A 27065-nucleotide genomic window follows, 5' to 3' on the forward strand; every position below is an offset into this window, starting at 1 on the left:
ATCTGTGTAGTTCAAACCCGTGTTGTCTAAGGGTCAGCAGTTATTGCTTTTCTGTTTTAAATTTCATTAATTTCAGATCTTTATTATTTTTCCATTACTTGTATTAGACTTAATTTTTTCTTTTTCTAGTTCTTCAAGGTAGACACTTAAATTATTGATTTGAGACCTATTTCTTTCTTTTGCATTCTGTTCAACATATTTTCTAAGTTCTCTTGAGACTTCTACTTTGACTCCTGGCTAATTAAGAAGTATGTTGTTTAATGTCCAACTGTTTGTGAATTTTCCAGATAGCTTTCTGTTACTGATTCTTGGTTTACCTTCATTATGGTCAGAGAACATACTTTGAGTGATTTTAACTTTTCTAAAATTGCTTGTTTTGCAACCTATAGTATCATCTATCTTGAACAGTGTTTCATGCGCACTTGAAAGGGATGTGTGTTCTGCTGTCTCTGGATCTAGTGTTCTATAAATGTCAGTTAGGTCAAGCTGGTTGGTAGTATTCAGGTCTTCTGTATCCTTGCTGATTTTATCTCTCATTGCTACATATTACTGAGAGAGGAGTGTGTTTACAACTCTAAGTGTAACTGTGGGTCTGTTTCTCACTGCAGGTCTGTCAGTTCTTGCTTTGTATACTTTTATATTCTGTCATTAAATGTGTGCACATTTAGAATTGAAATTTCCTTGTAAATTTACCTTTTTATCATTCTGTGATACCCTCTGAATGCATGGTAAATTCCCTTCTGAATGCTGCTTTGTCTTGTGTTAATATAGCTGCTCCAGATTTCTCCTAATCGGTATTTACATGACATCTCCTCTTTCACCTATTTACTTGTAATCCATCTAAACCTTACTAAAGTGGATTTCTCGTAGACAAGTAGTTGGGTCTTACATTCATGCATTCAAACTCTGTTTTTAATTGGTGTGTTTAAAGTATTTAAGCATAATGTGATTATTGATAGTGTTGGATTTGGGTTGCCATTTTGGTTTTCTATTAGTTCTTTCTGTTTTTGTTCTTCTGCTCCCTCTCTCCTGCCTTTCTCTGAATTATTGAATAATTTTTAGAATTCCATTTCAGTTTGTGTATTGGACCTTTTGCTACCTTTCGCTGTATAATTTTTTTTTTTTAGAGATTTCATTTATTTATTTAACAGACAGAGCTCACAAGTAGACAGAGAGCCAGGCAGAGAGAGTGGGGGAAGCAGGCTCCCCACTGAGCAGAGAGCCAACATGGAACTCAATCCCAGGACCCTGAGTTCATGACCTGAGCCGAAGGCAGAGGCTTTAACTCACCAGGCACCCCACACAGCCATCCAGGCACCCCACACAGTATAATATTTTTTTAAAGATTTATTTATTTAGAGAGAAAGAGAGCATGAGGAGGGGGAGGGGCAGAGGGAGAGGGAGAATTTCAAGCAGACTCGCCTCTGATCACAGAGCCAATGTGGGGTTTGATCCCATAACTCTGAGATCGTGCCCCAAGCCGAAACTAAGAGTTCACCACCTAACTGACTGAATCACCCAGGGGCCTCAGGGGCCCCTCATGATATGCTTTTTAGTGATGGCTGCAGGGGTCATAGTAGACATATCCATGTTCAGTGTAGTTTTGGATTTGATGTTTTACCACTCCCAGTAAGTTGTGGAAGACTTACGAACACCAGCTTGTCCTCACTGCCCTGCATTACATCTGCACACACTGTAAACACCCCAGGAAATATTACCGTGTTTGCTTTTAACAGTAGTAAATATTTGAAAGAGCTTGAAAAGAATAGTCCTTATGCTTCTTCGGGAACTGAGCCTGTCTGTCGCTCATCCTCCATTTGTTATGTTGCAGGCTTCCTTGGGACCTTTCCCTTCAGCCTGAGCAACTTCCGTTAGCGCTCCTTTCGGAGCAGGCCCCCTGAGGATATGTTCTCTCCATGTTTATTCATTCGAGAACAGCTTCAGTTCACCTTCATTCCCAGAGGACGCAGTTTGCTGCAGTGCCCTCGGTCAGCCCCACTGTGGTCTGAGCGCATGGCTCCTGACATGAAGTTGGCGGCCGCCCACAGGGCCGGTCCTCTAGTGTCCTGGGTCATTTTGCTCGCGCTGCTTTCAAGATTGTTCTCCAGCTTTGGTTTCCAGCAGTTGTGGTATTTCTGGGCCCGATTTTCTTTTAATTCATCTTATTTAAGGTTGTTCAGGTTCTTGAATCTGAAAAATATATCTTTCACTAAATCTTGGGTAATTTTAGCCATTATTTCTTTATTTTTTCAACACTGGTCTCTTTTTTCTCTTTCAGGGACTGAAATAATAATTGTATTGTAGTTCTAGTATTATCCCGCAGGTCACTAAGCCTCTGTTCATGTTTCCCCCCAATTTTTCTTCTCTCCTCTCTACTGGATAGTTTCTAGTATCTTTAAGTTCACTGGCTCTCATTTTTTGTCATCTCTGACCTGTTATTGAGTTTATCATGTGACTGTTTGGTGGTGTTTTAAGACAGCACGTGGTTCTGTTGTAGAGAAAACTTGAGAGCCACTAGCTTCATACCTTGGGCCTCGGTGTCCTCACCTTTAAAAATGGGGTGACAGCGCCTGCCTTACCAAACGTGCTGTTGCTGGGCCCAAAGCACGGGATATGAGACATCCGACAGCCTCACCAGATCCAGTCAGGGAGTTGAGCCCAACCAATGCCCGAGTAGAACATTCCCAGGTAGAAGAGGGTATCTTTGTAGAAGGTACTGCCAAGCATAAAAGATGTTGCCGCAGAAGTTTTCCTGATTTGAATGGCTGTAACAGGAGGGAAGCTAGTGGCTGTTCAGTCCAAGTTGTGAGGGTGTGAAGGTGCTTAGTGAGCTGTCACATGGTTTTTCAGGGGATGTGGACACACTGGCCACCAGCCACAGGGCTGTTGCACATGCCAAGACTGAGCCCCAGTACTGAGTGCCAAGAGCACTAGGGGAGAGCAGTGGTCAAGGTAGAGAGACCGGAAGTTTCATCTTAAAATGTGTGTGGTTTTTTTTTGTTTGTTTGTTTGTTTTTTAAAGATTTTATTTATTTATCAGAGAGGGGGGGGGAGAGACTGAGCATAGGCAGACAGAGTGGCAGCAGAGGCAGAGGGAGAAGCAGGCTCCCTGCTGAGCAAGGAGCCGGATGTGGGACTCGATCCCAGGACGCTGGGATCATGACCTGAGCCAAAGGCAGCTGCTCAACCAACTGAGCCACCCAGGCGTCCCTTAAAATGTGTTTTTAAGGGGAAATTTCGCAGAAATCTATGTTTAGCATGTTATATAGAAATTTTTAAGTTGTAGTTTAGCATGCTGTATATAATTATGATAAGGGCCAAGCAGGCTGGAGTCAAAAAGAATTGTCTCACAGTTGCTGACTATACTTAGTGGTATAATCGCCAAAATTATGTTTCAGTATCAGACACTTGTATTGTATAGTAATGTGCTTATGCATGATACACTGGCTTAGCTATTTTGTTAAGGTTTAATAAAACGTGACACTTTTTTTTGTTTGTTTGTTTTTTTAAGATTTTATTTATTTGTTTGACAGAGGCATAGCAAGAGAGGGAACACAGGCAGGGGGAGTGGGAGAGGGAGAAGCAGGCTTCCTGCTGAGCAGGGAGCCCTATGCGGGGCTCGATCCCAGGACCCCAGGATCCTGACCTGAGCTGAAGGCACTGAGCCAAAGGCAGATGCTTAGCAACTAAGCCACCTAGGTGCCCCAAAGTGACATGTTTTAAATGCCCTTAAATGTTACAGATTTGGGTGCACCTGGCTGACTCAGTTGGTAGAACATGTGACTCTTGATCTTGTGGCCATGAGTACAAGAACCATGTTGGGAATAGAGTTTACTTTAAAAAATTTTTTAAAAAAGTAATGATAATACCAATCAAATGATACAGATTAATTTACGAGTAAATATTTCAACTAAAACTATTCTCCTCTTATTATTAACAGAATATCCAAGGTATCTCCAGGCACCCAATTCAAATTACTAAACCACAGGATTTTAAAGGTAACACATTTCTCTCTACCTTGCTGAAGTCTTGGGTAACATTTCCTAAAAACCTGCAAGTATTTATAATTGCTTTTCTGGATAACTAACTTATTTGTCTTCCTCAAGTTCTCTGTATTTGCATGACCAAGATTTAAATACACATTGAAGAATAAAACACAGCTAAACTGATAAGGCACCTCCCTTTCAGCAGTTTACAAGTTAAAATAGATGATAATTATACAAGGAAAGTAGCTCCCTTCCCACCATTTCTCCCCCACCAACTTCCCAATAGAGAAACAAACAAACATACAATAGAACTGGCTTTTATTAAAATCTGAAACCTACTGGAAATGTTTATAAAAGCATACTAACACTGTTCTTTCTTCTGAGCTCTTCCACTGAAATGCTGACAGATTTCTAAAAAAGAAAAAGGTCACATCTAAGCAAACTAGGTTCTGTGGCCCATCCCCCAACTCCTGCACCCTTGGTGGGGTGCTCCTGCCTCGCTGCTTTGGTCACTACGAAACAGTGAAGCATGACCGGGGTCCTTTTCAAATACACAGTCACCCATAAGCAGGACCCGTGGAGGTGACCATGAGCACCCTTGTCTCCCACTGCCCTTCAAAACATGTGCTATGCATCATAGGACCCCACAGATTCCCCAAACCCTGTCTTCTAGGCGGTGAGGCTCCGGGGGCCTCCAGAACATTCTTACCAGAGTATGTTCAATGGTCCGTGTTTGTTTCCTCACCAAGAATTCTAGACAGAATGTAAAATTTTAACAACAGAGAGCCTACTTTACTCTCAGCAGTACCATTTGCTTTTAAATTATATTAATAAAAATATTCAGAAAAGTCAGAAATCTGGACTCTTGACTTTGGAATGATATTAAACTCCATGTGAGCAATGGCTATGAATCAGCTTATGACCAAATTCACCAAGTACTCTTAAAATAATGTTTCAGGTCTAGAAGGCACAGTGCTCACCATCTCCCCGAGGAGCATGTTCGTTGCCCCCGATGGCTACACCTTCCTGGCAGCAGGTATGTGCAAACCATGCCAGACAGATGCCCTGTGTCACAGTGGCTCACTTTACATGTTTCATGTTTCAAATACTTGGATGGTAGATAACTCAAAGGTGCTTACAGAATTCCTCCTTTAGAGCAAATCCTAAAGCAATTATTTATCTGAAGGAAAGATTTCTTGTGCACAGTAAATAAGAACAGATCTGCTTCGATGGTTCCTCACCTTCTCTAGACCCAAGGTGCCCCCTCATGGTCCCACCCAGTCTGCCCCTCCTTTCTCCTCTTCGCCCTCATGCTCGCTGCTCTGCCCTGCTCGCTCCCTGCAGATGGGCTGGCCTCCAGCCTGGACCAGTCCCACCTCATGCCCTCCTGGAACCCCTTCACTGGACACCATCTTGCTCCCTCCTTTGCCTCTTCTGTGCCTTTGCTCCAGTGTCACTTTCTTGAGGAGGTGTTCCTGACCACACTCTCCCTCCTGAGCCTCCTTTCTCGATCTGTCTTTTCCACTTCACTTCTCATCCTCTGACAGACCAGATAACTCATGCACTTTGTTTCCTGCTCCTAGAACATGGGGTCCATGAAGAAATGCCTGTCTGTTTTGTTCACTGTCAAATCCCAGTTACACTGCCAGGCACCTGAAGGCCCCTCTAAACTTGTGATGGACAGGACAAACAGAGGAGTGCCTATGGCCTTCCCCAGAGGTGTTGCGGGCCTCACAGAAGGCAGGACCAGTCCCTTAGACTTGCAGACCCAGGGATGGCCAGTGGCCCTGAGGCCAGAGGACCATGGCGGGGGGCAGGGGGGGATGTTGCCCTTGATGCTGCAGTGGGGACAGAAGGCTGAGGGTGGGCTGTGGCATAGGTAGCAATGATGAGGGATGCTGTTGGTAGATTAAGAATTAATGTGGGTTCTGTCCCCCAGACTTTTCACAGATTGAATTGCGCATTCTTACACACTTATCTGGGGATCCAGAACTTTTGAAGTTATTCCGGGAATCTGAAAGAGATGATGTATTTTCCACCCTGACTTCACAGTGGTAAGATACATGAGCTCACAATATTATCAGATCTGTAGGAATGCTGACATGATTTTAAAAGCCTGAAGTCTTTCCAAGGCTATTTTTACAAGAAGGAAATGATATTTTTCTCTAGTAGTTAATCCTTTTGAAAAGAGGAGTGGGTAACTAGAATGCCAAGATTTCCCTAATTATGAAAAAACTGATGGCTCTTCACCAAAAATGCAGCCGATCGCTAGAGAACGTAATAGAGATATTGGAAGAGTCCAAGGGGGGAGCGTGTGCTCCTCCACGTGGGTGTGCAAGCTGTAGGGGTGGGCCTGGGCATGTCCTCCCCACACTCCCGCCCCCCTCAGGGCCAGGAGCACATCAGGCTGGGAGGGACAGCCTGACAGTGACCTGCACTCACAGAGAATTCTGGAGGCAGACAGCCTTGGGTTTTGTGGGATAGTTTGGCAGTGTCCTCCAACGCCTGTCCTTGTGTGTCCTCGGTGTTCTTAGCATGTGACTTTTCCTTATCCTGGCTCTGGAACCCCTGCTGCCTCTTGTGCAGAGCGGGCCAAAGAGGGAAGGAGTGGGCTCCCCCTGAGACCGCCCTTGCCGGGGACGGGAGTCCTTCCCAGGACCCTGCTGGAGCAGCGTTATGAGGCTGCAAGGGAGGCTGGTAATGGCCACTCTCTAGTCACAATAGCCACCAGGGCCAGGTACGCTGCTGCCTGGAACTAAGTCAGTATTCTGCCAGGAGGAAGAAGAGGCACGGTGCCTGCTGTCCATCCCTTCCCTCCATCCCCCTGCAGGCCTCTCCTCCAGGCTGCCCCTCCTGGCGGCCTCCTCACCCATCCCACCTTATCTGGACGTTCACTCACCTCAAGAGTCACCCTCAAGGCACTGCTCTGCAACGGCTGGCCTCTGTGTTCTTGGGCCACCACACATCCCTCTCTCCCCCTCACTGTCTTTCTGAAGGCGTGTGAGCCCTGTGAGGGCAGGGCCATGTCCCCTCATCTGGGTCATCTGACCTGAGAGGGACCCTTACTAGTCTCTCATCAGCTGCTCCAAATGTTTTTAGACTTGCCACAAATGTCTACTTTTCTCTCTTAATCTCAAAAGAGAACCTCGTCTTTTACATGAATGACAAAGAAGGGGTCCTCAGACATGAGCCCCTGAACTTCTTCCCGCTTTGCCTCGGTGTGTCATTGTAGGTTCTCCCCCAGTCTACAAAGTTTCCTTTCTCAAAAGAGGAAGCATCCTCTATTGCCAAAATCAAGAAATCAGGACTGTGCATTGTACATCTCTAGGTAATGCAACACATTTACACATTAGTGTGAATGGCACCTCCTAGAATTGTGTAGTGCACAACCAGTACAATTTTACACAGCAGTCCTCATGTGGATTCCCTTTATTTTCCATTTTTACTCTAGCATTGTTCATTTCCCCTTGTTGACTTGACCCCCCCCTGCCCCCACTGAAAACAACAACTGTCTAGGGTTGCCTTCAGGGAAATCCTATTTTCAACCCCATTGGAGCCCTTTAGTTACTGTTTAGGTACAAAAGAAAGTCTACACTTACTCCTTGTTCTTTCTCACTGCTGGCTTATTCTTGCTTTTTTGAATAAATTTCACTTCACCCACTTAGGCTTTTCTTCTTCCAGTTTGGAGCCTGGAACTCCTCCCATCTAAGACAGTGACTACCTTTCTTTGGGGTGCAGTCAGTGCTGAGGTCCACAGCTTCAGCACGAGCATCCTCAGGCACTGCCCACCTGCAACCCCCAGTTCAAAGGCTCTGCAGGGGTCAGTCACTGACCCTGGGCACCTCCACGTCCCATACTCTCTCCTTGCCCACTGCTCTAGGGAGTTGCCCTGCTCCTTGGTGGGCTCCATCGGTTCTGTTTAAAATTGAGATATTATTTACATATCATAAAATTCACCACAAAGTATACAATTTAGCAGTCTTTAATACATCACAAGGTTTTGCAACCATTGCCACTGCCTATATCCAGAACATTTCCATCCCTCCAAAGAGAAACCCCACTCCAGACTCACATTCTGTCACTCCCTGTTTTTCCTTCCCCCCTGGAAATAGCTAGTCTCCTCTGTCTCTCTACATCCGTCCGTTCTGGATATTTTTAAGTTTCATCCTTGTGGTTGCAAATATCAGTACTTCATTCCTTTTTATGGCTGAATGGTATTCCACGATCTGGAATCATATATTCTGTATATTTTGATTTAAACAAGCCAATAATCTTCCATCTGTTTATCCTTTCACAGTTGATGGGCATTAATCCTGCTGTGAACACTCACATACAAGTATTCGCATGAATATGTGGATTCATTTCTAATGGGTAGATACCTAACAGAATCGCTGGTACATAGACTAATTCTGTGTTTAACTTTTTTTTCTTGTGGTAGAATACAATAATATAGGATTTACCATCTTGGCCATTTTAAAATGTACAAATCAATGGCAACCATATTTAATTTTTTGAGGAACAAAAGAGCGACACGACTTTATAGTCTCACAAGCAGCTGTGGGGTTCCAATTCAGTACTTCCTATTATCTGTGTATTTGGTTCCAGCTGTCCTGGTGGGTGTGAGGTGTTGTCTCCCTGGGGTCTGACTCGTACTCTCTGATGACCGAGTAGGCTCAGCTCCTCTTCCTGCTCATCCTTTGTGCTTTATCTTTGCCTCTTTCCCCTCCTCTGCACCTGGAACAGAGGTGCTGACCCAGCTTCTTCCCCGAAGTTGTCTCTTCTTATGTTTCACTCTCCCTCTAGTGAGGATATCACATAATACAGAGTTTTTTAAGCATGTAATAGATTTGGTTACATCCCTGCCCTCTCTCCAGAGGTATGGAAAACAAGGACAAGGAAGAAAATAATAAAGATAAAAGCAGAAATCAATAAAATCAAAACTAGGAAAACAATAGAGAAAATCAATGAAACAAAAGCAGATTCTTTAAAAAATCAATAAAATTCATAAACCAACAACAACAGAAAAGAGCACATGAATCATCAATATCAGAGATGGGATAGAAGATATTAATACAGATCCCAGAGACATCAAAAGGCTAATAAAGGAATATGAAAAACAACTTTATGCTAAAAAATCCAACAATTTAGGAGAAATGGACCAATTTCTTGAAAACCACAAACTACCAAATCCCAACTAAGGTAAAATAAGTAATCTGAATAGTCCTACAATCATTAAAGAAATTGAATTTGTAATTTATAAGTTTCTGAAAAATAAAGCTCCAGGACTGGATGGTTTCCCTGGAATATTTTACCAAACATTTAAAGAATTAACACCTGGGGGGCCTGGGTGGTTCAGTTGGTTAAACAGCTGCCTTTGGCTCAGGTCATGATCCCAAGGGTCCTGGGATCGAGCCCCCCATCAGACTTCCTGCTCAGTAGGGAGCCTGCTTCTCCCCCTCCCTCTGCTCCTCCCTACTGCTTGTGTTCTCTCTCTCTCATAAATAAATAAAATTTTTTAAAAAAAATTAACACCTGATTATATATAGCTTCTTCCTGAAAAATAGAAGAGAAAGGAACACTTCCCACTTCATTCTGTGAAGCTGGTATTTAATATGATGCTTAAACCAAAGAAAATAAAAGCTAAATAAATCAACAACAACAGCAAAACCCAAACCCTCTGCAGACCAATATCACTCACAAACTTAGGTGCTAAAACCCTCAACAAAATATCAGCAAGCTAAATCCAGCAATGTCTAAAATAATTATTCACCATGTCCAAGTGGGGTTTATTCCAGGCATTCAAGATTGCTAAACATTTGAAAATCAATTAATATAATCCACATGTAATTAAGCTAAAGAATAAAAATAATGTGATTATATCCATTGACTCAGACAAAGCATTTGACAAAATCCAACATCCATTCATGATAAAAATGCTCAGGGAATTAGAAAGAGAGAGGAACTCCCTCAACTTGATAAAGAGCATCTTCAAAAAACCTGCAGCTAACAGCACATTTCATGGTGAAAGCCTGAATGCTTTCCCTCTAAGATCAGGAACAACTTGTTAGTATTGAATGTTGAAGCTCTAGTCACTGAATGAGGCAAGAAAAAGACACAAATGGTTTGCAGATTGGAAAGGAAGAAATAAAACTGTCTCTGTTTGCAGATGACATAGTTGTCTATATAGAAGTCTCAAAGAACATACAAGAAAAGAGTTCTTTTAACCCCTAGAACAAGGAAGTTCAGCAAGGTCACCAGACACAATAATAACACATAAAAATCCAAGTGCATTTCTTTTTTTTTTTTTTTTAAGATTTTATTTATTTATTTATCTATTTGACAGAGAGAAAATACAAGTACACTGAGAGGCAGGCAGAGAGAGAGAAGGAAGCAGGCTCCCTGCTGAGCAGAGAGCCCGATGCGGGACTCGATCCCAGGACCCTGAGATCATGACCTGAGCCGAAGGCAGCGGCTTAACCCACTGAACCACCCAGGCGCCCCCAAGTGCATTTCTATAAGCTGACAATGAACATCCAGAAAATCAAAATTAAAAACACAAGACAATTTAGAATCACTCCAGAGATAATGGAGTCATATGCAAAGTATCCAAAGATAATGAAGTACTTAAAAACTTGTTAACAAAGGATGTACAGGATCCCCCTGTGTTAGATGACAGAGGAACAGGGAAAACTGTCCAAGACAACCTAGTGAGTGCAGACACACTACACGCGTGCAGCAGAAGACCCAACATGGTAAATGTGTCCAGTCTTCCTAGACTTATATGTAGGCTTAATTCCAACCCCATGAAAACTGAAAGAAGTACTTTGTAGACACAAATTAGCTTAGTTTAGATTTATGTGGAAAGGCACAGGCCCTGGAATAGCTAAAACAATCTTGACAATAAAGTGGGAGGAATCACTACCTGATACGAAGATATAATATGCAGTAATCAAGAGAGTGGGGTGTTGGCAGAGACCAACAGAACAGGAAAGAGAAGCCAGAAATAGACCCACACAAATATGCTCAACTGATTTTTGAAAAAGGTCTAAAGTACTGGGCAGAAAATAATTCTCTTCAGATTCATGGTAAGCTGATCACCCAAAACCCAACTTGAGAAGCTTGTGTCTACATTGGATACTGTCTGTGTCTTTTCTGTATCTTATTAGCTTGTATTAGTTTTTGAGAGAACTTCAAAGATAAGAAGCTTTTAATATTTGCATGATGGTTGCCTCTAATTCCCCACACTTGTGACTTAGACTATAATTAGTTGCTGTGGAAATGATTTTTATGTTCCAAACAGAGGACTAGAATAGCACATGGTAAAAAGCCACAAGATCAAGTATACACTTAAAAATGTTTGTTTCCTGCAAATGTCTTATTGTTTGAAACTCAAAAAGCAAACAGGCAAGTTGATATTCTATTCTGGAAAAATTTTTTTAAGGATTTTATTTATTTATTTGACAGACAGAGATCACAAGTAGGCAAAGAGGCAGGCGGAGAGAGAGAGGGGAAGCAGGCTCCCTGCTGAGCAAAGAGCCCGATGCGGGGCTTGATCCCAGGACCCTGGGATCATGACCTGAGGCAAAGACAGAGGCTTTAACCCACTAAGCCACCCAGGCACCCCTATTGTGGAATATTTAATAACATTTCAAAGACTTACAATTTCCTTGAAAAACTTTTAAGGATACACAGATTACATATAAAAATGGAGATGCAGAACAAGTTTTCTGTAAAGCTGTGATTTGGTCAATGAAATCCTGAGACCACAAGAGCTGGGACCAATCTTAGAGTCACAGCCACCAGCTTCAGTATTTCCAAATGCATGTGGAAAACAGCCATTCTACACTGTGGGTCCAAGACAGGCCATAAGGCATCTTTCTACAGGGTAATCATTACATATTTGCCCCATTTCTAACAGTTATTACAAAATGCAGGTGAACACCTTTCCTTATTGGCTGTGCATTCAACTCAACATTTTCAGAGTGAAACTTGAAAAAGAATTTTTCACTGCAGAATATATCCATTTTTCTTCTGCTTAAGGCCTCCTGGGTTGTTTTTCTGAGATATTCTCCCATAAGGCAAGTGTGGTAGATAGTGTTGTGGGCTACTCCCCCTCTCTGGGGAAAGATGGTGCTTCTCTACCCAGCAGATGTCAGACTTGGGCCTGTTACTTGCTTTGGCTAACAAAATGTAAGCAAAAGTGACATGTGTCACTCCTGAGTGGAGGCTTTAAGAATTTGCACATGATTCCTCTTGATTTCTTTTCTCTCTGTCACCATAGCTGGCCACATTGATAGAGGCCACTCTGTCGTCCTGCATTATATATGGCAGAGCAGCCTGGGAGCAAAGTGTAGTGAAGAGGAAAGATAAACTCTCTTTGTTATAAGCAGAAAGATTTGGGAGTAATTTATTATGGCAGCATCACTTTGCCTATCCTAGGATCTATAGGACTTGGTGCCAGAAGTAAGAGGTTGTATAACAAATCCTAAAACATGTGGCTTCAGAGAGGGGTGGCAGGCAATGAGGAGACACCTACTGGAGGCTGGAGGATCGCATTTGGTAAATAGCATAACATTCGGTGAAACTGTCTTTTGTGATCATTTGTGAGGCAAGTGATACCCTAATGAGCTGAGGCTTTAGGCAGAGCGGACCAGCAGAACACTAGGAAATGCTCTGGTTGGTCTTGTCTGCATGTGACAAGGTACTGTACAAAACAAACTCAGAGAAGAATTGGCCAGTGTACAAGTAGGCATGAAGGGGAAGAGAAATTCCAGAAAATTGGAGTCTTTAATGCATTTGAATATAGAAATGATTTTCGTCTCTAACTAGTAAAAGATGAATCTGAAAAAGGTTTTGAGCAAAGAAGGCCAATTAAAATGTTGCCTTTAGCAAATTAAAGGTGTGGCCTTAATGCCTACTGTTATAGACTCTGAAAGAATCAAGGAGGCACCCAGAAGTTTTTAGTTAGACCACATAGCTCTGGACAAAAAGAGATTAGCAGTGGTTTTCCCACAAACTCCTGCTAAATTCAAGGTACCTGCAATAAAGCCTAGAGAGAGGATACACCTTCAAATGAATTATGGATGGGTCTGTTGGCACATGGAACTGAAAGAAGTCAAATGGAACTGATTACGTTTCTGAGAGTTGTACTTCCCAGGGGACCACCAGTCTGGACAAAAGAGACGTCGATTGTTCAAGACTTAAACCTGCAACCCTACATCTTCTACGGGAAGAAGTCATCTGGGAAATAGGCTCAACCTCAGGGAGAGAAGATATCTCACTGCCCTCTTATATGTAGCCAAGAAATACAATAGAAGAGGAAATCCAAGGAGATGGATAAAAGGTCATGGAGAGCAGAGGACTAGGAATATACTCTTGGGGAACAGATTCAGGGCCTCCTCAAAGACCCTCTTTCACCCCCAGAGAAGGATCTTCTCAGCACGTACCCAATGAGAATGCTGTGGACCACTGACTGCCTTGCGTCTCACTCTTCCCCTTTCCAGACAGGTGTGTTCGCTTTGGTCATCTCGTGCCGCCCAATAGCCATACCTCACCCGTGTTCCAGGAAAGAGCCTTGACTTTTTAGCCCATCAGCCTGCAGAGCAAGAGGAGCCACATCAAGACCTGACATAAAGATGATCACAAAATCTTGATGGCCTGCTCAGATGGGACTTTGGATTGTCACCTTCGCAAGGGAGAGGAAAGCATGTATGTGTGACCAGAAGGGTGGACCGTGGTACAATACATTATTATTCAAAAATCTTTGTTTTTCTCCCCAGAGAAAGAGTATACTTTCTCACCCGTTGACTCTGGCTTGGCTAAGTGACTTGCTGCAGCCAATGGCATGTGAATGGAAGTGATTTTTGTCACCATTGGGTCACACGTGGTTCTCCAGGCTGTCTTCTTCCTCTGCCATGACAGCCATCACTGTTCCAGATACAGGCTGGGCTGCACTCCTGAATCACAGGATATAGGTTACATGAGGCAGAACCTCAGCAGACCCACGGCAGGGGTGCTGGTGAACAAGGACCAGTCCTCTCTCGGGTAGGTCTCTGACTACAGCCTCGCTTGTCCTTGCCACACAGCAGTGGTGCTATCTGCTTCTTTAGTAAGTTTGTACCAGGCTTCAGTAATCTCTGAGTACTCCAGGCTTACTCCAGGCTGATTTTCCATGACCGCCTAAGATGTTCTATGCCTAGAAGGCCAAGAACAACTTAGAGGGGTTTTGTTGCACTAACAGTGCTGAAGAACCTCCTTGCAACCTTGTGATTTGGGTTCCTGGGGCACACTGCCAGATGAAGGAGGAGCCAACCTTATAGGCCACATCCTCTGGAAAGTTACATGACCCCCTGTGCAACTTTCTTCTGTGCACAACTCACCCTGTACTAGATGTCCTAACATGTGGCTATCTGAGTGGGGCTGTTTTTTAAGTTTTAATTCATGAGACTATTAAAGAATAAATTTCTAGTTAAGATGTAAAAAAGGAAAGATCACAAGAGACTATTGTTCTAACCCTAACACTAAAACCAAGATTAATAAATTACAAAATTAGTTTTTCTAAATTTACCAGCAAGCTGAGGATATAACTAAGTGAACAGAACTCCAGACAGAGATGAGCCCTTCACAGAAATGAAGAAACCTGAGGCTTTTCTCATCACTAGTGGAGGGCCAACAGGAGAGGACTTTGTCTTAAAATGGGGAGGAAGAGACCAGCTAAACTTAATTACATGTGGGCTGGTGTGACAGAATTCTAAAGTGGCCCAGCTACAGAGCCCATCACTTATCATCTCTGTCCCACAAGTCTTCACAGAGGGTCTTGGGGCAGATATCAAGGCTGAGGGCAGGGCAGGTGCAGCTGAAAGTAGTCAACTCACAGCATCCCAGGGCCTTCAGCCTCCAAAGGCTGGGTTATGGTGGAAGTCTAGGAGAGCCCACAGCCCTCTAACAGGCATTCTAGTACAGGAGAACTCTCCCACGGTGTGAAAAGCTGGGTGAGACAGGAGGGCAAGGTGAAATTCCTAGCAACCCAAAAAGCTGGCAGCGGATTGGTAACACAAAGTGAGATTGACTATGGTCTGAAACACTGACGGTGTAAACTGTGAAGCTCCGAGAAATCCTGGCAATTGTGCCACTTCTCAGACTGCTGACCCCTGGAAGGGAGATTTCTGGTCCCACTTTCAGAACATTACAAGCCAATAATGAACTGAATCAAACCAAAGTTAAATAAAGTCCAGACCCAGACCAACCACAAATCAAATTGACTTTGCTCCCAGCTCTAGTGACCCAATATAAAAAAGTGGTATATCCTTTTTAGGAACTATGTATGTACTTTAGTCTCTACTTTCCTTTTGTGAAAAATGTCTAGCAAATAATTTTTTAACATTTTAAGACCTAAGATATAAGAAAATGTGCTTACGACCAAGAGAGTAAGCAACAATATAAGTCAACCAAAGAGATGGCCCAGATGTTGGAACTATCAGAAGAGATTTTTTTTAATTATAAAAATGCCAAAGTATCTAAACGAACAAGTAGACAATATGTGTTAAGAGGTGGTTAATTTTAATAGAGATGTGAAAACAATAAAAGGACTCAAATAGAAATGTAAAAGATGAGATATACAATGGCAAGACCAAAAATCCATAGATAGCTTCACAGCAGACTGGACCCAGTGTAGGAAAGAAACATCAACTTGAAGACAGGCCAGTAGGAAGTGTCCCAGATGAAACAAAAAGAGGAAAAAAGTGAAAACCACCCAACCAACCAGAGAGTCCAAGATATGCAAGGCAATATAATGGTTTAACCTGTGTATTTTTGGCATCTTATGAGGAGAATGAAGAGTCTGAAGGTAAAATGGCTGGGAACTTTGCAAAATTGATTAAAGATATTGATCTGCATATACAGAAAGCCCAACAAATCCCTAATAAGTTAAACATGAAGAGAACCACACATTAGGCACATTACAGTCAAACTCACAAACACCAAAGAGAAAGAAAAAAACCCTGAAACCTGCAGAGGGAAAAAGACACGTTATATAGATAGAAGAGTACTGACTTTTCCCAGAAACAGTGGAGACCAGAGGATGAAGTGATGACACCCTTGCTATGCTGAGAGAGTCCATCTAGATTTCTGTATCCAGAATTATCTCCCAAAAATGAAGGAAAAGTAAAATAATTTCAGATTTACAAAATCTGAACAAACGTGTCTTAGCAGACCTGCTCTACTTTGATACCAAAAGCACCCCTTCAGGCTGGAGAGCATGAGGCCACTGGACCTGGAGCTACAGGCAGGAATAAAGAGACCGGAGACAGTGAGGACAGATACAGAAACTTGCTTAGCTTCATTTTACATAGTTTATTTTAAATATTTTGTATAGTTCTACATCTGACTTATATATGGTTTTGAATTCTTGAAAAGATTTTAAACAGTTTTTTAAGTTTACAGTGTAGAAATAAAATAAAATCTGTATATGAGTGAAACCATAGGATAATTCACTCATACGTAGAATATAAGAAACAGTGCATTCGTGCCCCGTACTGGCTACCAAAAAAAAGAGAGAAAGAAAGAAAGGAAGGAAGGAAGGAAGGAAGGAAGGAAGGAAGGAAGGAAGGAAGGAAAGAAAGAAAAGAAAAGAAAGTGCAAAAGACCATAAGAGAAGGGAGGGAAAAACTGAATGGGAAGAAATCAGAGAGAGAGACAAACCATGAAAGACTCTTAACTCCAGAAAACAAACTGAGGGTTACCGAAGGGATGAGGGTGGGGCTGAGGTCACTGGGTGACAGGCATTAAGGAGGGCATGTAATGTAAAGAGCACTGGGTGTTAATACACAACTGATGAATTGTTGAACACTGCATCTGAAACTAATGATGTACTGTGTGGCAGCTAATTGAATTTAAATTTAAAAAGAAGAAAATGTAAGACATAAAAAGTACAATGGGGAGGAAGGTGAGAATGTGGAATTATGTTATTTCAAGGTTCTCACACTGCCTGTGCTGCACTGTAATTGTATCTCAAGGCAGACTGGCGACTTGAGGATGGGTGTTGTAATTTCTAGGGCAGCCTGTAAAACAATATCTAGACAAGTCAGTGCAGGAGATAAAATGGGATATTAAAAATATGTAGTTTGGGGACGCCTGGGTGGCTCAGCTGGTTGGGTGGCTGCCTTCGGCTCGGGTCGTGGTCCTAGCGTCCTAGGATCGGGTCCCGCATCAGGCTCCTTGCTCAGCCGGGAGCCTGCTTCTCCCTCTGCCTCTGCCTACCACTCTGTCTGCTTGTGCTCACTCTCGCTCCTCTCTCTGACAAATAAATAAATAAAATCTTAAAAAAAAAAAATATGTGGTTTGGGGCACCTGGGTGGCTCAGATAGTTAAGCATCTGCCTTCGGCTCAGGTCCTGATCAGAGAGTCCTGGGATCCAGCCCCGTGTCAGGGCTCCTTGTTCAGCGGGGAGCCAGCTTCTCCCTCTGCCCCTCCCCACCACTTGTACTTGCTCTCTCTCTCAAATGAATAAATAAAATCTTTAAAAATAAAAATTAAAAAAATGTGATTCACCCAAAAGAATTCAAGAAAGGAGGAACAGAGAACAAGATGCAAATGGTGTAAACAAAACTAAAATACTGAGATGAGAAGTTTAAACTGCAAAATGAAGACCATTTCTAGAAATAAAAAGAGACATTTCATGGTGATAAAAGACAAATTCATCAAGAAAGTGTGACCATCCTAAACCTGAATGTACCTAATAAGAGAACTTTAAAAAGCTTGAAGCAAAAATTGACAGAACTAAAGAGAGAAACAGAATGCATTTAACTTATTCAGTCACTGAAACAGCCCTTGCTTTTCCCAAAGCAAAATGTATTTTTAAATGAGGTTCAATAAATATGTAATTAAGATGTCATACTATTACTCTTTAGGAGACACATTATGGCATTGATTTCAAGATACATGCATTGCAAACATCTGGTTATCACACATTACTATTTTTTCCTGGACTCCCTGTAGTGCTTCTGTACAAAAGTTCTGCTGCAATGACTGATGACAGTAAAGGCTCCTCTCAGTTTGGAGATTTTTTCTTTTCTTTCTCCTTATCCAGTCATTTTCTCCTAAGTGTACTGTTTGATCTTCCAGACTCTTCTAGTAAGAGGTTGAGCGGTTCTGTGGTGTGATTAATTCTTTCCAATATTCCTACAAGAATTGGCAATTTTTTAAAAGATTATTTATTTATTTATTTATTTATTTATTTGACAGAGATCACAAGTAGGCAGAGGCAGGCAGAGAGAGAGAGGAGGAAGCAGGCTCCCCGCAGAGCAGAGAGTCCGATGATGCGGGGCCCGATCCCAGGACCCTGGGATCATGACCTGAGCTGAAGGCAGAGGCTTTAACCCACCGAGCCACCCAAGTGCCCCAAGAATTGGCAATTTTTAAACAACTCAGTCGTTTATGGGCCTTCAGAGTTTCCTAAGGCTACCTGTTCTCTAAAACATCCCAGGAATGACATAGGCAGGTTAATGAGCACTGCGAGATGGTCAAGTCCTGTTGATAAGCGGAATCATTCCCAGTGGGAGTGGATTATTCACTGTTTCTTCTTGTCAAAAAGCAGAGTGGCTTTGCGTGTCTGATGACCATGCTCATTTTGCTGCTTTCCCACTGCGGTGCTGAAGACTAGTGCTTCATACAAAAGGGGAATGGGCCGTGGGGGGAAGCGGTAAATGTCAGCCACCAACCTCTGGTACCACCAGGGACATCTCTGGTCAGCCACAGCCGAGCTCCAGAGTTTGGGCAACACAGAGAGTCACAATGCATGCCTTGCAGGGAGAAAACTAGGAGGCAAGAATTAGGATAATACTCCCTTTAGAGTATTCTGAAATTTTAATGGATTTCATTACATGTAATGCAATGAATAATTTATTCTGGAGCCCCATAGAGATTTGGAAGAAAAGTTGGCAGAACTTGGTTTTGTTCCGATGGCCTGTGCACATCCTCTCTTCTGTGCCCAGAAGGCTTCTATCTCTCTTTCTTCTCTGCTTTATGTCCCTTTGATAATACAAACAGCACTCACTGTTATGCCTTGCATTGTTTTATACTCATTTAATACCAACAAGAACCTAATAATAGTATTATTCCCCCATCTTTTCGGTAGACTGAACCCGAGGTTGTTTTAGTAACAGACAAAGTCACACAGTCGCTGCCTAAGCCCCATGATCCATATCCAGTGCGTGATTCTAGAGCCATAGCCCTTAACCCTTGGGAGGTTAGGGAGTAAATTCCCCACTCTCTTCCTTAGCCTCCTACTGACAGGGCTTCCACTGGGATTATCAGCTGAAGAGATGTGCAGGGTGAAGCCCTGCACACCAGCCCCAGTGGACGCGCTTGGAGGAGCAAGTCCCAGAGTCTAGGCAGTCTTCCTGGAGGCAGATATGGAATCGATGAGGTCACAGATGCAGCCACAGCCACAGCTCCCCCAAGAGGAGGAAGGACACCCTACTTCTCACCCTCTGAGGTCTGCCAGGGTGAAACTGCAGCACATCAGGGTCCAATTCCTCAGGACACAAGACAGCATGGGGACTCAAGGAGGTAGGAATGGGAAATGCCATTCAGAAAGCTACAGAGAAGCACGTCAAGGAAACAGACTCCACAGCCCTGATGGAGCTGGAGTGGAAAGTGTCTGGTGGCGTAGTCAGATGGGTCACTCCTGCCCCCAAACTGGACCTAGCCCCATTCTGCAAAAGTTGCCCAGCAAGGGCAGGACTCACCGCAAGGGAGGGCAGACCGCATATTGGAGCTGGGGCTGAGCAGTCGCCAGGTCATTCCTCCCCTTGGGACAAGAGAGCTGGTGTGCCAAGGACCCTGCACCTTCTGCCTTCCAGTGTAAGTGCTCCTGACGCTTTACCCAGCACCCTTTTCCCATCATCCACCTGTTCTCAGGACGACCTCTTCCCTTCCCTGGCTTCACCTGGGCTCCAGGTCCAGCTGTGCCATCAGCTGCTAGTATGATGAGATTTTATTTTCATTTATAAAATGGGGATACGGATGTCTACCTCCCACGATGATCCCACTCATCTACTCAATAAATACATGAACATCAATCACATGATTCAGCCGTGAAGACAGTTTGTCAGTGGGAAGGATGGACCTTATGCAATGCAACTGAATATTTCATCACATTTTCTAAAAGGTCATAAAAGAGAAGTACAAGTGCAGAGAGGACAATGGACCATGCCCTGTCCTAGCCCGTGATCAGAGAGGCTTCCATGAAGGGGGTGACTGAGCTCTCAGGCAAGAAGATGTCCAGAAGAGAAGGGAAGGTGGCAACAGGCCAGTGGCAGTGAAGGCACAAGGCCCTCAATGTCGAAGGTGAGGCCCAGGTGCCCAGAGTGTGGGAGCCTTGGGACGTGGCGGTGCGGCCGTCCCAGAGTGCCTCTTGGTCTGAGCACCAGGCCAGCAGCTCTAGGTCTTGGTGGTAGCCCCCACAACTGTCCCACAAACACTGAGAACTCAGCATGTCTGGAAGAGGTCCGCACCAGCACTCAGTCCCTGCGGGGGCCAGCCTCACCCCACCCTTCCTCCTTCTCATACCCTGGTTCCAGCCATGCTGGTGTTACCTTGGGGCCTCTTCCTTTCCTGACCTCAGTTCAGGCCCTTCTTACGGCCACATCTACTGTTGTACCAACTTCACATCCTCCCCATGGCCACCGCCTTATCTCGCTAGGATGTGGCCCTGCCGCGTGACCCCTCTCGGCCTTCACTGGCTGATAAGACTCCCCCTCTGCCAGCTGGCAAACCCCGGCAGGCCCACCTGTGAGAGCCAGGAGCAAGAGAGGCGGCTGATGCTGCCACCATTCACGGCTGAGCTGTTTGATGTCCTACAGAGAGAAGCATCACAGCTGGAAAGAAGGAGAAGGATCGTTTCATGAAGACGGCGTCATTACCTGACCAGGAAACCAAGAGAATCAACGAAAAGAAACCCCTCCATACCAGGGTCTGGAGAAGTCTAGGAGTAAATGAGCACCCAGAAACTGCTTCCTGGTCAACACAACCAGTTACGAGATGTGATGGGGGAAAGATGCAGGGAGGAAGATACAACTATGATAAGCTTAGCAAAAATGTGCAAGATCTAGATAAAAAAAAAAAAAATTAAAATTTCAAAAGATAGGCAATCTCAATTTTACAAAGATGTCTTGTCTTTACACCAATGCATAAAATATAGATGTGCCCTATGTAGATATGCCAAAAAAGTCAATGGAATTTTTTTTAGTAACTAGACAAACCTGCAGTTAATGGTGCAAAAATAATCCATAATAACCATGAAAAAATATTAAAGATGAGCAGTAAGGAAGACCAAGTCCTACCAAATACTAAAACATAAAGCCACAGTTACTAAAACATTATGGTATGGGTAAAAAATGGAATAGATCAATAGAAAAAAATGAAGTCCAAAAATAGACCCACATATAGATATAAATTAATATATGATTTAAAAAATACTAATTTAAGTGAAAAACAGGCTCTCGAATGATCTGTTCAAAATCCTCTGACAGAGTGTGTTTTATCCAGCCAGCGCCTTATGTCCTGGGGGAGGACCATGGTGGCATTCTCGCCCAGCAGGCGAGCCTTTCATTTACGTGGCCTGCGTTCGCATCATTAAAGCGAATGTCAAGTACGACAATCCATCAGAATTACTGGGGCCTGTTGAGATGAGCCCACTCCCTGGACATGGCGTAGATTCTGAAGCCTGGGAGCCCTGTGGACATCCTGAGGGAGACTCAGAAGGACAGTGGAGGGAACGCTGTCCAGCCCAGTGTTCACATGCCTGGGAAGCCAGGAAGTAAGTTTACGTGGACTTCCCCATGTGAGATTTTTTTCAAATTGGGTCTTGAAGAGGTTTCTTTCTCCACAGCTGCAAGGCAGGGGGAACATCTCCTTCACTTATTTCTTAGACTTTTTTTTTTTTTTTTTAAACTATGAAGACTCGCCTTTTTAGGGCCAGACTCTGGAATTTCTTTAGTTAGCATTATAAACCAAAGACAGATGCCCAGAGATGAACTTGCCTGAAGAAATGAAGGGCCTGAAGAGGAGCTGGGGCCGCGGGAGGCAAGTGCACAGTCAGGCCCTGCTTTCTTCCAGGTGTCCCCACGAGCTGGGTCTGAGGGGATCACGCAGGCCAACGGTGCGAGGGCCAGTGTCTGAGCGGGCTTTGGAGTACTGGAGGGTGCAGAACTCAGGTATCCTGGGGCTCTGGTGGCCCGTGGTTGTCTGTCCACAGTTCAGAGTAGGGCCATGACGGTTTGCTCAGAGCCCTCAGCCCAGTGAGCAGAGGTCCTCGGCCGGCAGACCTCCCTTCACAACACCACATTGGGGACATGCCCTCAGGTAGAGGCAGTGGTCCCTTTCCAGGGCCTTCCCTCTGGTTGGGAATCCTCTAGTTCATTGTCCTCCTCATCCTCATCTGTCTGGGATTGTATAGGCCTGTCCAGGCTCACACCGAGGGGACCTGAGGGGGGTGACAGCTGGAGAGTTGGGGCACTCCTACATTCAACCCCCCGTCTCCCCGCGCTGGGTATCACCTGTTCTCTCAGCTGTCACTCCAGCCTCCCCCGCCCCCACCATCTTTTATAAATGTGCAGAAATGGAATCCCTTGCTGCTGGTAGCCCCTCTCCTGCTCCCTTCTTTCTGGTGATTTATTTTGATTCCTTTGCCTTATTTCAGCAGAGCCTCAGGAGGGAACAGAGACAAGGCTTAATTGGGCCTTGTGGGTTGGCTCTCGGCAAGGTGGCTGTAAGGCAGAGGGGTCACACATCGTCTTGGGGAGGCTGACAGGCTCGAACCAGAAGTCAGTTGAGGGGTCAGAACCAGCAGGTTGGAGTTGATAAGGTTTAGGATATGGGGCGGGGGGAGTCGGGGGCTGTCAGGCCTGGGTGCGTGGTGAGGAGCCATGAGGAGGGGGTCCAGGGGGAGGACCCAAGAGTCCAATCCATACCTGTGCAGTTGGAGAGTCTCTACTGCATTTACAGAGAGCACCAGGCGGGTAGGTTCAGCAGCCCGAGCTCGGAAGGAGGTCTGGGTTGTCATGGCAGACTCTCAGGAGCTGGCAGCTGTCATCAGTGCACTTGAGAGGGCTGCAGCTGTGTGCACGTGTATGCATGTGTGTGTGCCCTGCTCGTGCAAATTTCTGGGGCTCAATCTGATTCATCACCGCCCTTGCAGCCCTGCATAGCCCTCACCTCCCCTGAATAGGCATGAGCTCAGGGCACCACCCACCACTGGCTGGGATGCCCCTTGGGACCCAGGAGACCAGTGAGTGGACAGCCCTGATCCCTGAGCTGAGGACTAATCTGCCATCAGGGCCCTGCTTCCTCCTGAGGCCATAGAGGCCACGGAACCATCAAGTGTGGTCCGACCGGGTCCATGGTAGCCCCACTGCTGGGCTCAGGGCCATGCGGGTCTCCCCACTCTCTGCACCTCATTCTCTCTGAAGCCAAACTTCTTCTCTGCCTGCCTTGTGGGCTCAGCCAGGGGAAAGTGCATCCCAAGGCCTCCCAACAGGGTGGCCGGGGCCGTCGGGTCTCCTGCTTCTGGCAACACAGAGACGCCCCCAGAAGTACGGCTTTGCTTCCAGGAACTTGATAGCAGGTTAAGGTCTGCACTTCTCCCCCTAGTCCCCTCTCAGGCAGCTGCCCCACTGCATGCTGGAACTGTTTCCCTGCATCTGTGTGATCATAACATACAGTCAGACCTCATCTTTGCCGGTCCATTCTGTGGAAAGTGAGGTGGCCTTTATTTGCATTTTACAGGACAAATAATGTTCTATGAATTAGCCATTCTGATTTACCCTTCTAGAAATTATCTTTATATCCTCTGGCCAGTTTTCTATTTTTTCTTAATGACTTGTAGATGTTCTTTATAAATTCTGAGTATTACCCTATTTCTCCTTTATATGCCCAGCATATAGTTGTTAATTATCTCTTGAATTTTTTATGATGCTTTTTATCATACAGGATTTTAAAATTATGATGTAGACTACTTATCTTTCATTCCTGATTATGGTTTGTATTGTGTGTGTCTTTTCATTAATACTCTCTTATTTGCAGAAACCTATATTTGCCTCTGTTTTCTTTAATTGCACTTAAGATTTGCTTTTTTTTTTTTTCCTGTTTAGGCCTTCAATGCATCTGGGCTCTGATCTTGTTATTTTGTGATACATGAAAAACAAGGTCTAATTTGATTTTTTTCCAGCATGGCAAGCCTGTGATCCCAGTGCAGGGTCTGGGAATGTCTGCCCTGTGCCCATGGCTTTCCCTCTGTCATACACCAAGGCCTGTGGGAATGGGGCTGCTGCCAGGCTTTCCATTCCATTCCATACAAGTGTTTATCCCTCCATGATATCTTGTTTTATGTTAATTTTCTCTATTTTTGTGTATGATATGAAATAGGCACTTAACTTTATAATTTTCCAAACAATCAGTTCCAACACTATGTAGATTTGAAATGCCATGTCGTCGACTGTGTTTTCATATGTACTATGGCCTGTTTGCGGCTTTCTGTCTCCTTCGGCTGACTTTTCCATTTCTACATGAGTGTCACTTGTGGCCTTCCACGCCCAGCACAACCCACATATCCTCACTGCTCACCCTCTTTAACATCTTCCTGACTTCTCCTTCGGGCTGTTTTTCAGGTGACCTTAGAATCACTTTATAAAGTTTTCACCCCCAAATCCCACTAGCACTTGGGTGAAACTGCACTAACATCACTTAGCATGGGGACGATGACATCTGCCAGTGCGTCACCTCCAGTCCTGGAGTGTGGCTCATCTTCCACGTATCCTCACGTCCCTTCCTTCATGAAGATTGGCACATTTCTTCTCAAAATTATTGTTAGGCATTTGGGGTTTTTTTTTTACTGCCTATGGTGAGTGCAGCCCTTTTATTGTCTCTTCTGTCACATTTTGGCAAGGAAGTATTCTGTATTTACTATGGGGTTTCTTTAAGACCTAATTTTTCTCCAGAATGTTCATTGGTTAGAAAAAAAGCTTAAAAAAATAAAAAATTGAAATTTTAAAAAAAAGCTTAAATACTGTTTTAGATGTACATAGTGGCAAAGGTAGGACAAAGAGTTCCCATATATACCACACTGAGGTTCCCCTGTTACCAACATCTTACAATAATGCAGTATATCAGTCACAATTAATGACTCCAATATTGATACATTATTATCAACTGCAGTTCATACATTATTCAGATTTCCTCCGTATTTCCCCAATGTGTATGCTCTGTCCCAGCACCATATCCAGATCACACATAAGTGATCATGTGTCCCTAGACTCCCCTAAACTGTGGCAGTTCTCGATTTACTGTCAATGACCTTGACATGTCTGAAGAGCGTTGGTCAGGTGTTTTTTTAGAGGGTTTCTCAAGATTTGTCTGATGTCTTCCCTGTGATTAGACCAAGGTCATGGTTTTGGGGGAGGAAGACCACAGAGGTGAAGTGACCTTCTCATCTCATCATTTGTGAACGTGACCTGTCACTGTGGCGTTGACCTGGGCCCCCTGACCAATGTGGTGTTTGTCAGGGTTCTCAACCATGAAGTTCTTTTATCCTTTTTCCATGACGTACCTTTGAGAGCAAGTCCCTAATCACAGCCCACAGATGGAGCTGGGGGTTATGCTCCATCTGCTTACGGACAGTTATTTATCTAAATTATTTGGAATTCTTCCACCCAGGCAAACTGTCTATTCTCTCCCACTTACTTATTTATTCCATCACTTATTATATCTGTGGAATCATGAATATTCATTTTACTTTGGGTTATAATTCAACTACTTTATTTTCTTTCTTAAATTGTTACAGCTTTGGTCACCAGGAGCTCTTTCAGTTGGATCCTGTGTCCCTTTGACTTACGGTCTTTAGTGTGTGTGTGTTTGTGTGTGTGTGTGTGTGACTTCCTTACTCTCTGGCACAAGACGCTCCAGGCTCATCTTGTCCGTCTCCTGCCCCTGTCCTAGAATCAGCCATTTCTCAAGGCACCCTGGTTGCTTCTATGAGAGAATGGTATTAGAAGCCAAGGTCTAGGTGGTAGGTGTGCTCTTTGCTATAGAGGTGTCATTGCTTCTAAGCTCTTTCTGCCAACAGAGCAAGGAGATACCTGTGTGTGCTAACCGGCATGTTTACATATGTATCTAAAATATTTCCATATGTTTCCATATGTATGAAGCCATAAGGGATTATGTATGAAGCTAAACATACATGTTATACATACATGTTATATGCTAACTTAAACAGTTTCCCAAATGTCTTCTTAATGAATATCTTTAAACCACATTTTATTATTTCCTTAGGGTGAATTCCTAGAAGAGGAATGTCTGGGTCAGGGTATATTTGCACGTTCTAAGGATTTTGATACATACTCCCCAAATGCCTTCAAAAAGTTATACTAATTTATTTTCCATGGAAATCATATCAGAATGCTCTTCACCCTGCACCCCTGCTAAGAGCATGTATTTCAGTTTTGTTTAATGTTAACCAATTTAGGGGTGCCTGGATGCCTCAGTCATTTAAGCATCCAGCTCTTAATTTCAGCTCAGGTCATGATATCAGGGTCATAAGACTGAGCCCTGTGTTGGGTTCTGTGATGGACATGGATCCTGCTTGAGATTCTCTCTCCCTCTGTCCTTCTTCCCCACCCTGCTCTCTCTCTCTCTCAAAAAACGGGGGGATACCTGGGAGGCTCATTCAGTTAAGCATCTGCCTTCGGCTCAGGTCGTGATTCCAGGGTTCTGGAATCAAGCCTCACGTTGTGCTCCCTGCTCAGCAAAGAGCCTGCTTCTTCCTCTGCCGCTCCCTGTGTTTGTGCTCTCTTTTTGTCAAATAAATAAGCAAAATCTTTTTAAAGAAAAAAGTAACATTAGCCAATTTGATAAGTAAAAAAGTCCCTTGATACACTAAATTGCATTTGCTTAATTATCAATGGAAGCTGAACCTTCATTTATTCATCGATCATTTGTTTATCTTCTGTGAATCGTCTTTTATATCATTTTCCCATTTATATCAAGATATTCTGGATTTTTTATTACTATTCAGGAGATACTTTT

At 44.0% G+C, this 27065-nt stretch overlaps 1 protein-coding gene across 1 annotated transcript in view; it reads left to right on the top strand.

Annotated features, from left to right (window-relative positions):
* The window catches only part of POLN (DNA polymerase nu), a 156587-nt gene that overhangs the window by 90161 nt on the left and 39361 nt on the right, over window positions 1–27065 (top strand). Inside the window, exons 16-18 of the mRNA XM_082727077.1 lie at window positions 3941–3998; window positions 4945–5022; window positions 5926–6040. Coding sequence (XP_082583203.1) covers window positions 3941–3998; window positions 4945–5022; window positions 5926–6040 — 251 coding nt within the window. The remainder of the gene's footprint in view (window positions 1–3940; window positions 3999–4944; window positions 5023–5925; window positions 6041–27065) is intronic.

The sequence above is a fragment of the Mustela nivalis genome, assembly GCF_964662115.1.
Source record: "Mustela nivalis genome assembly, chromosome: 4".
Lineage (NCBI taxonomy): Eukaryota > Metazoa > Chordata > Mammalia > Carnivora > Mustelidae > Mustela > Mustela nivalis.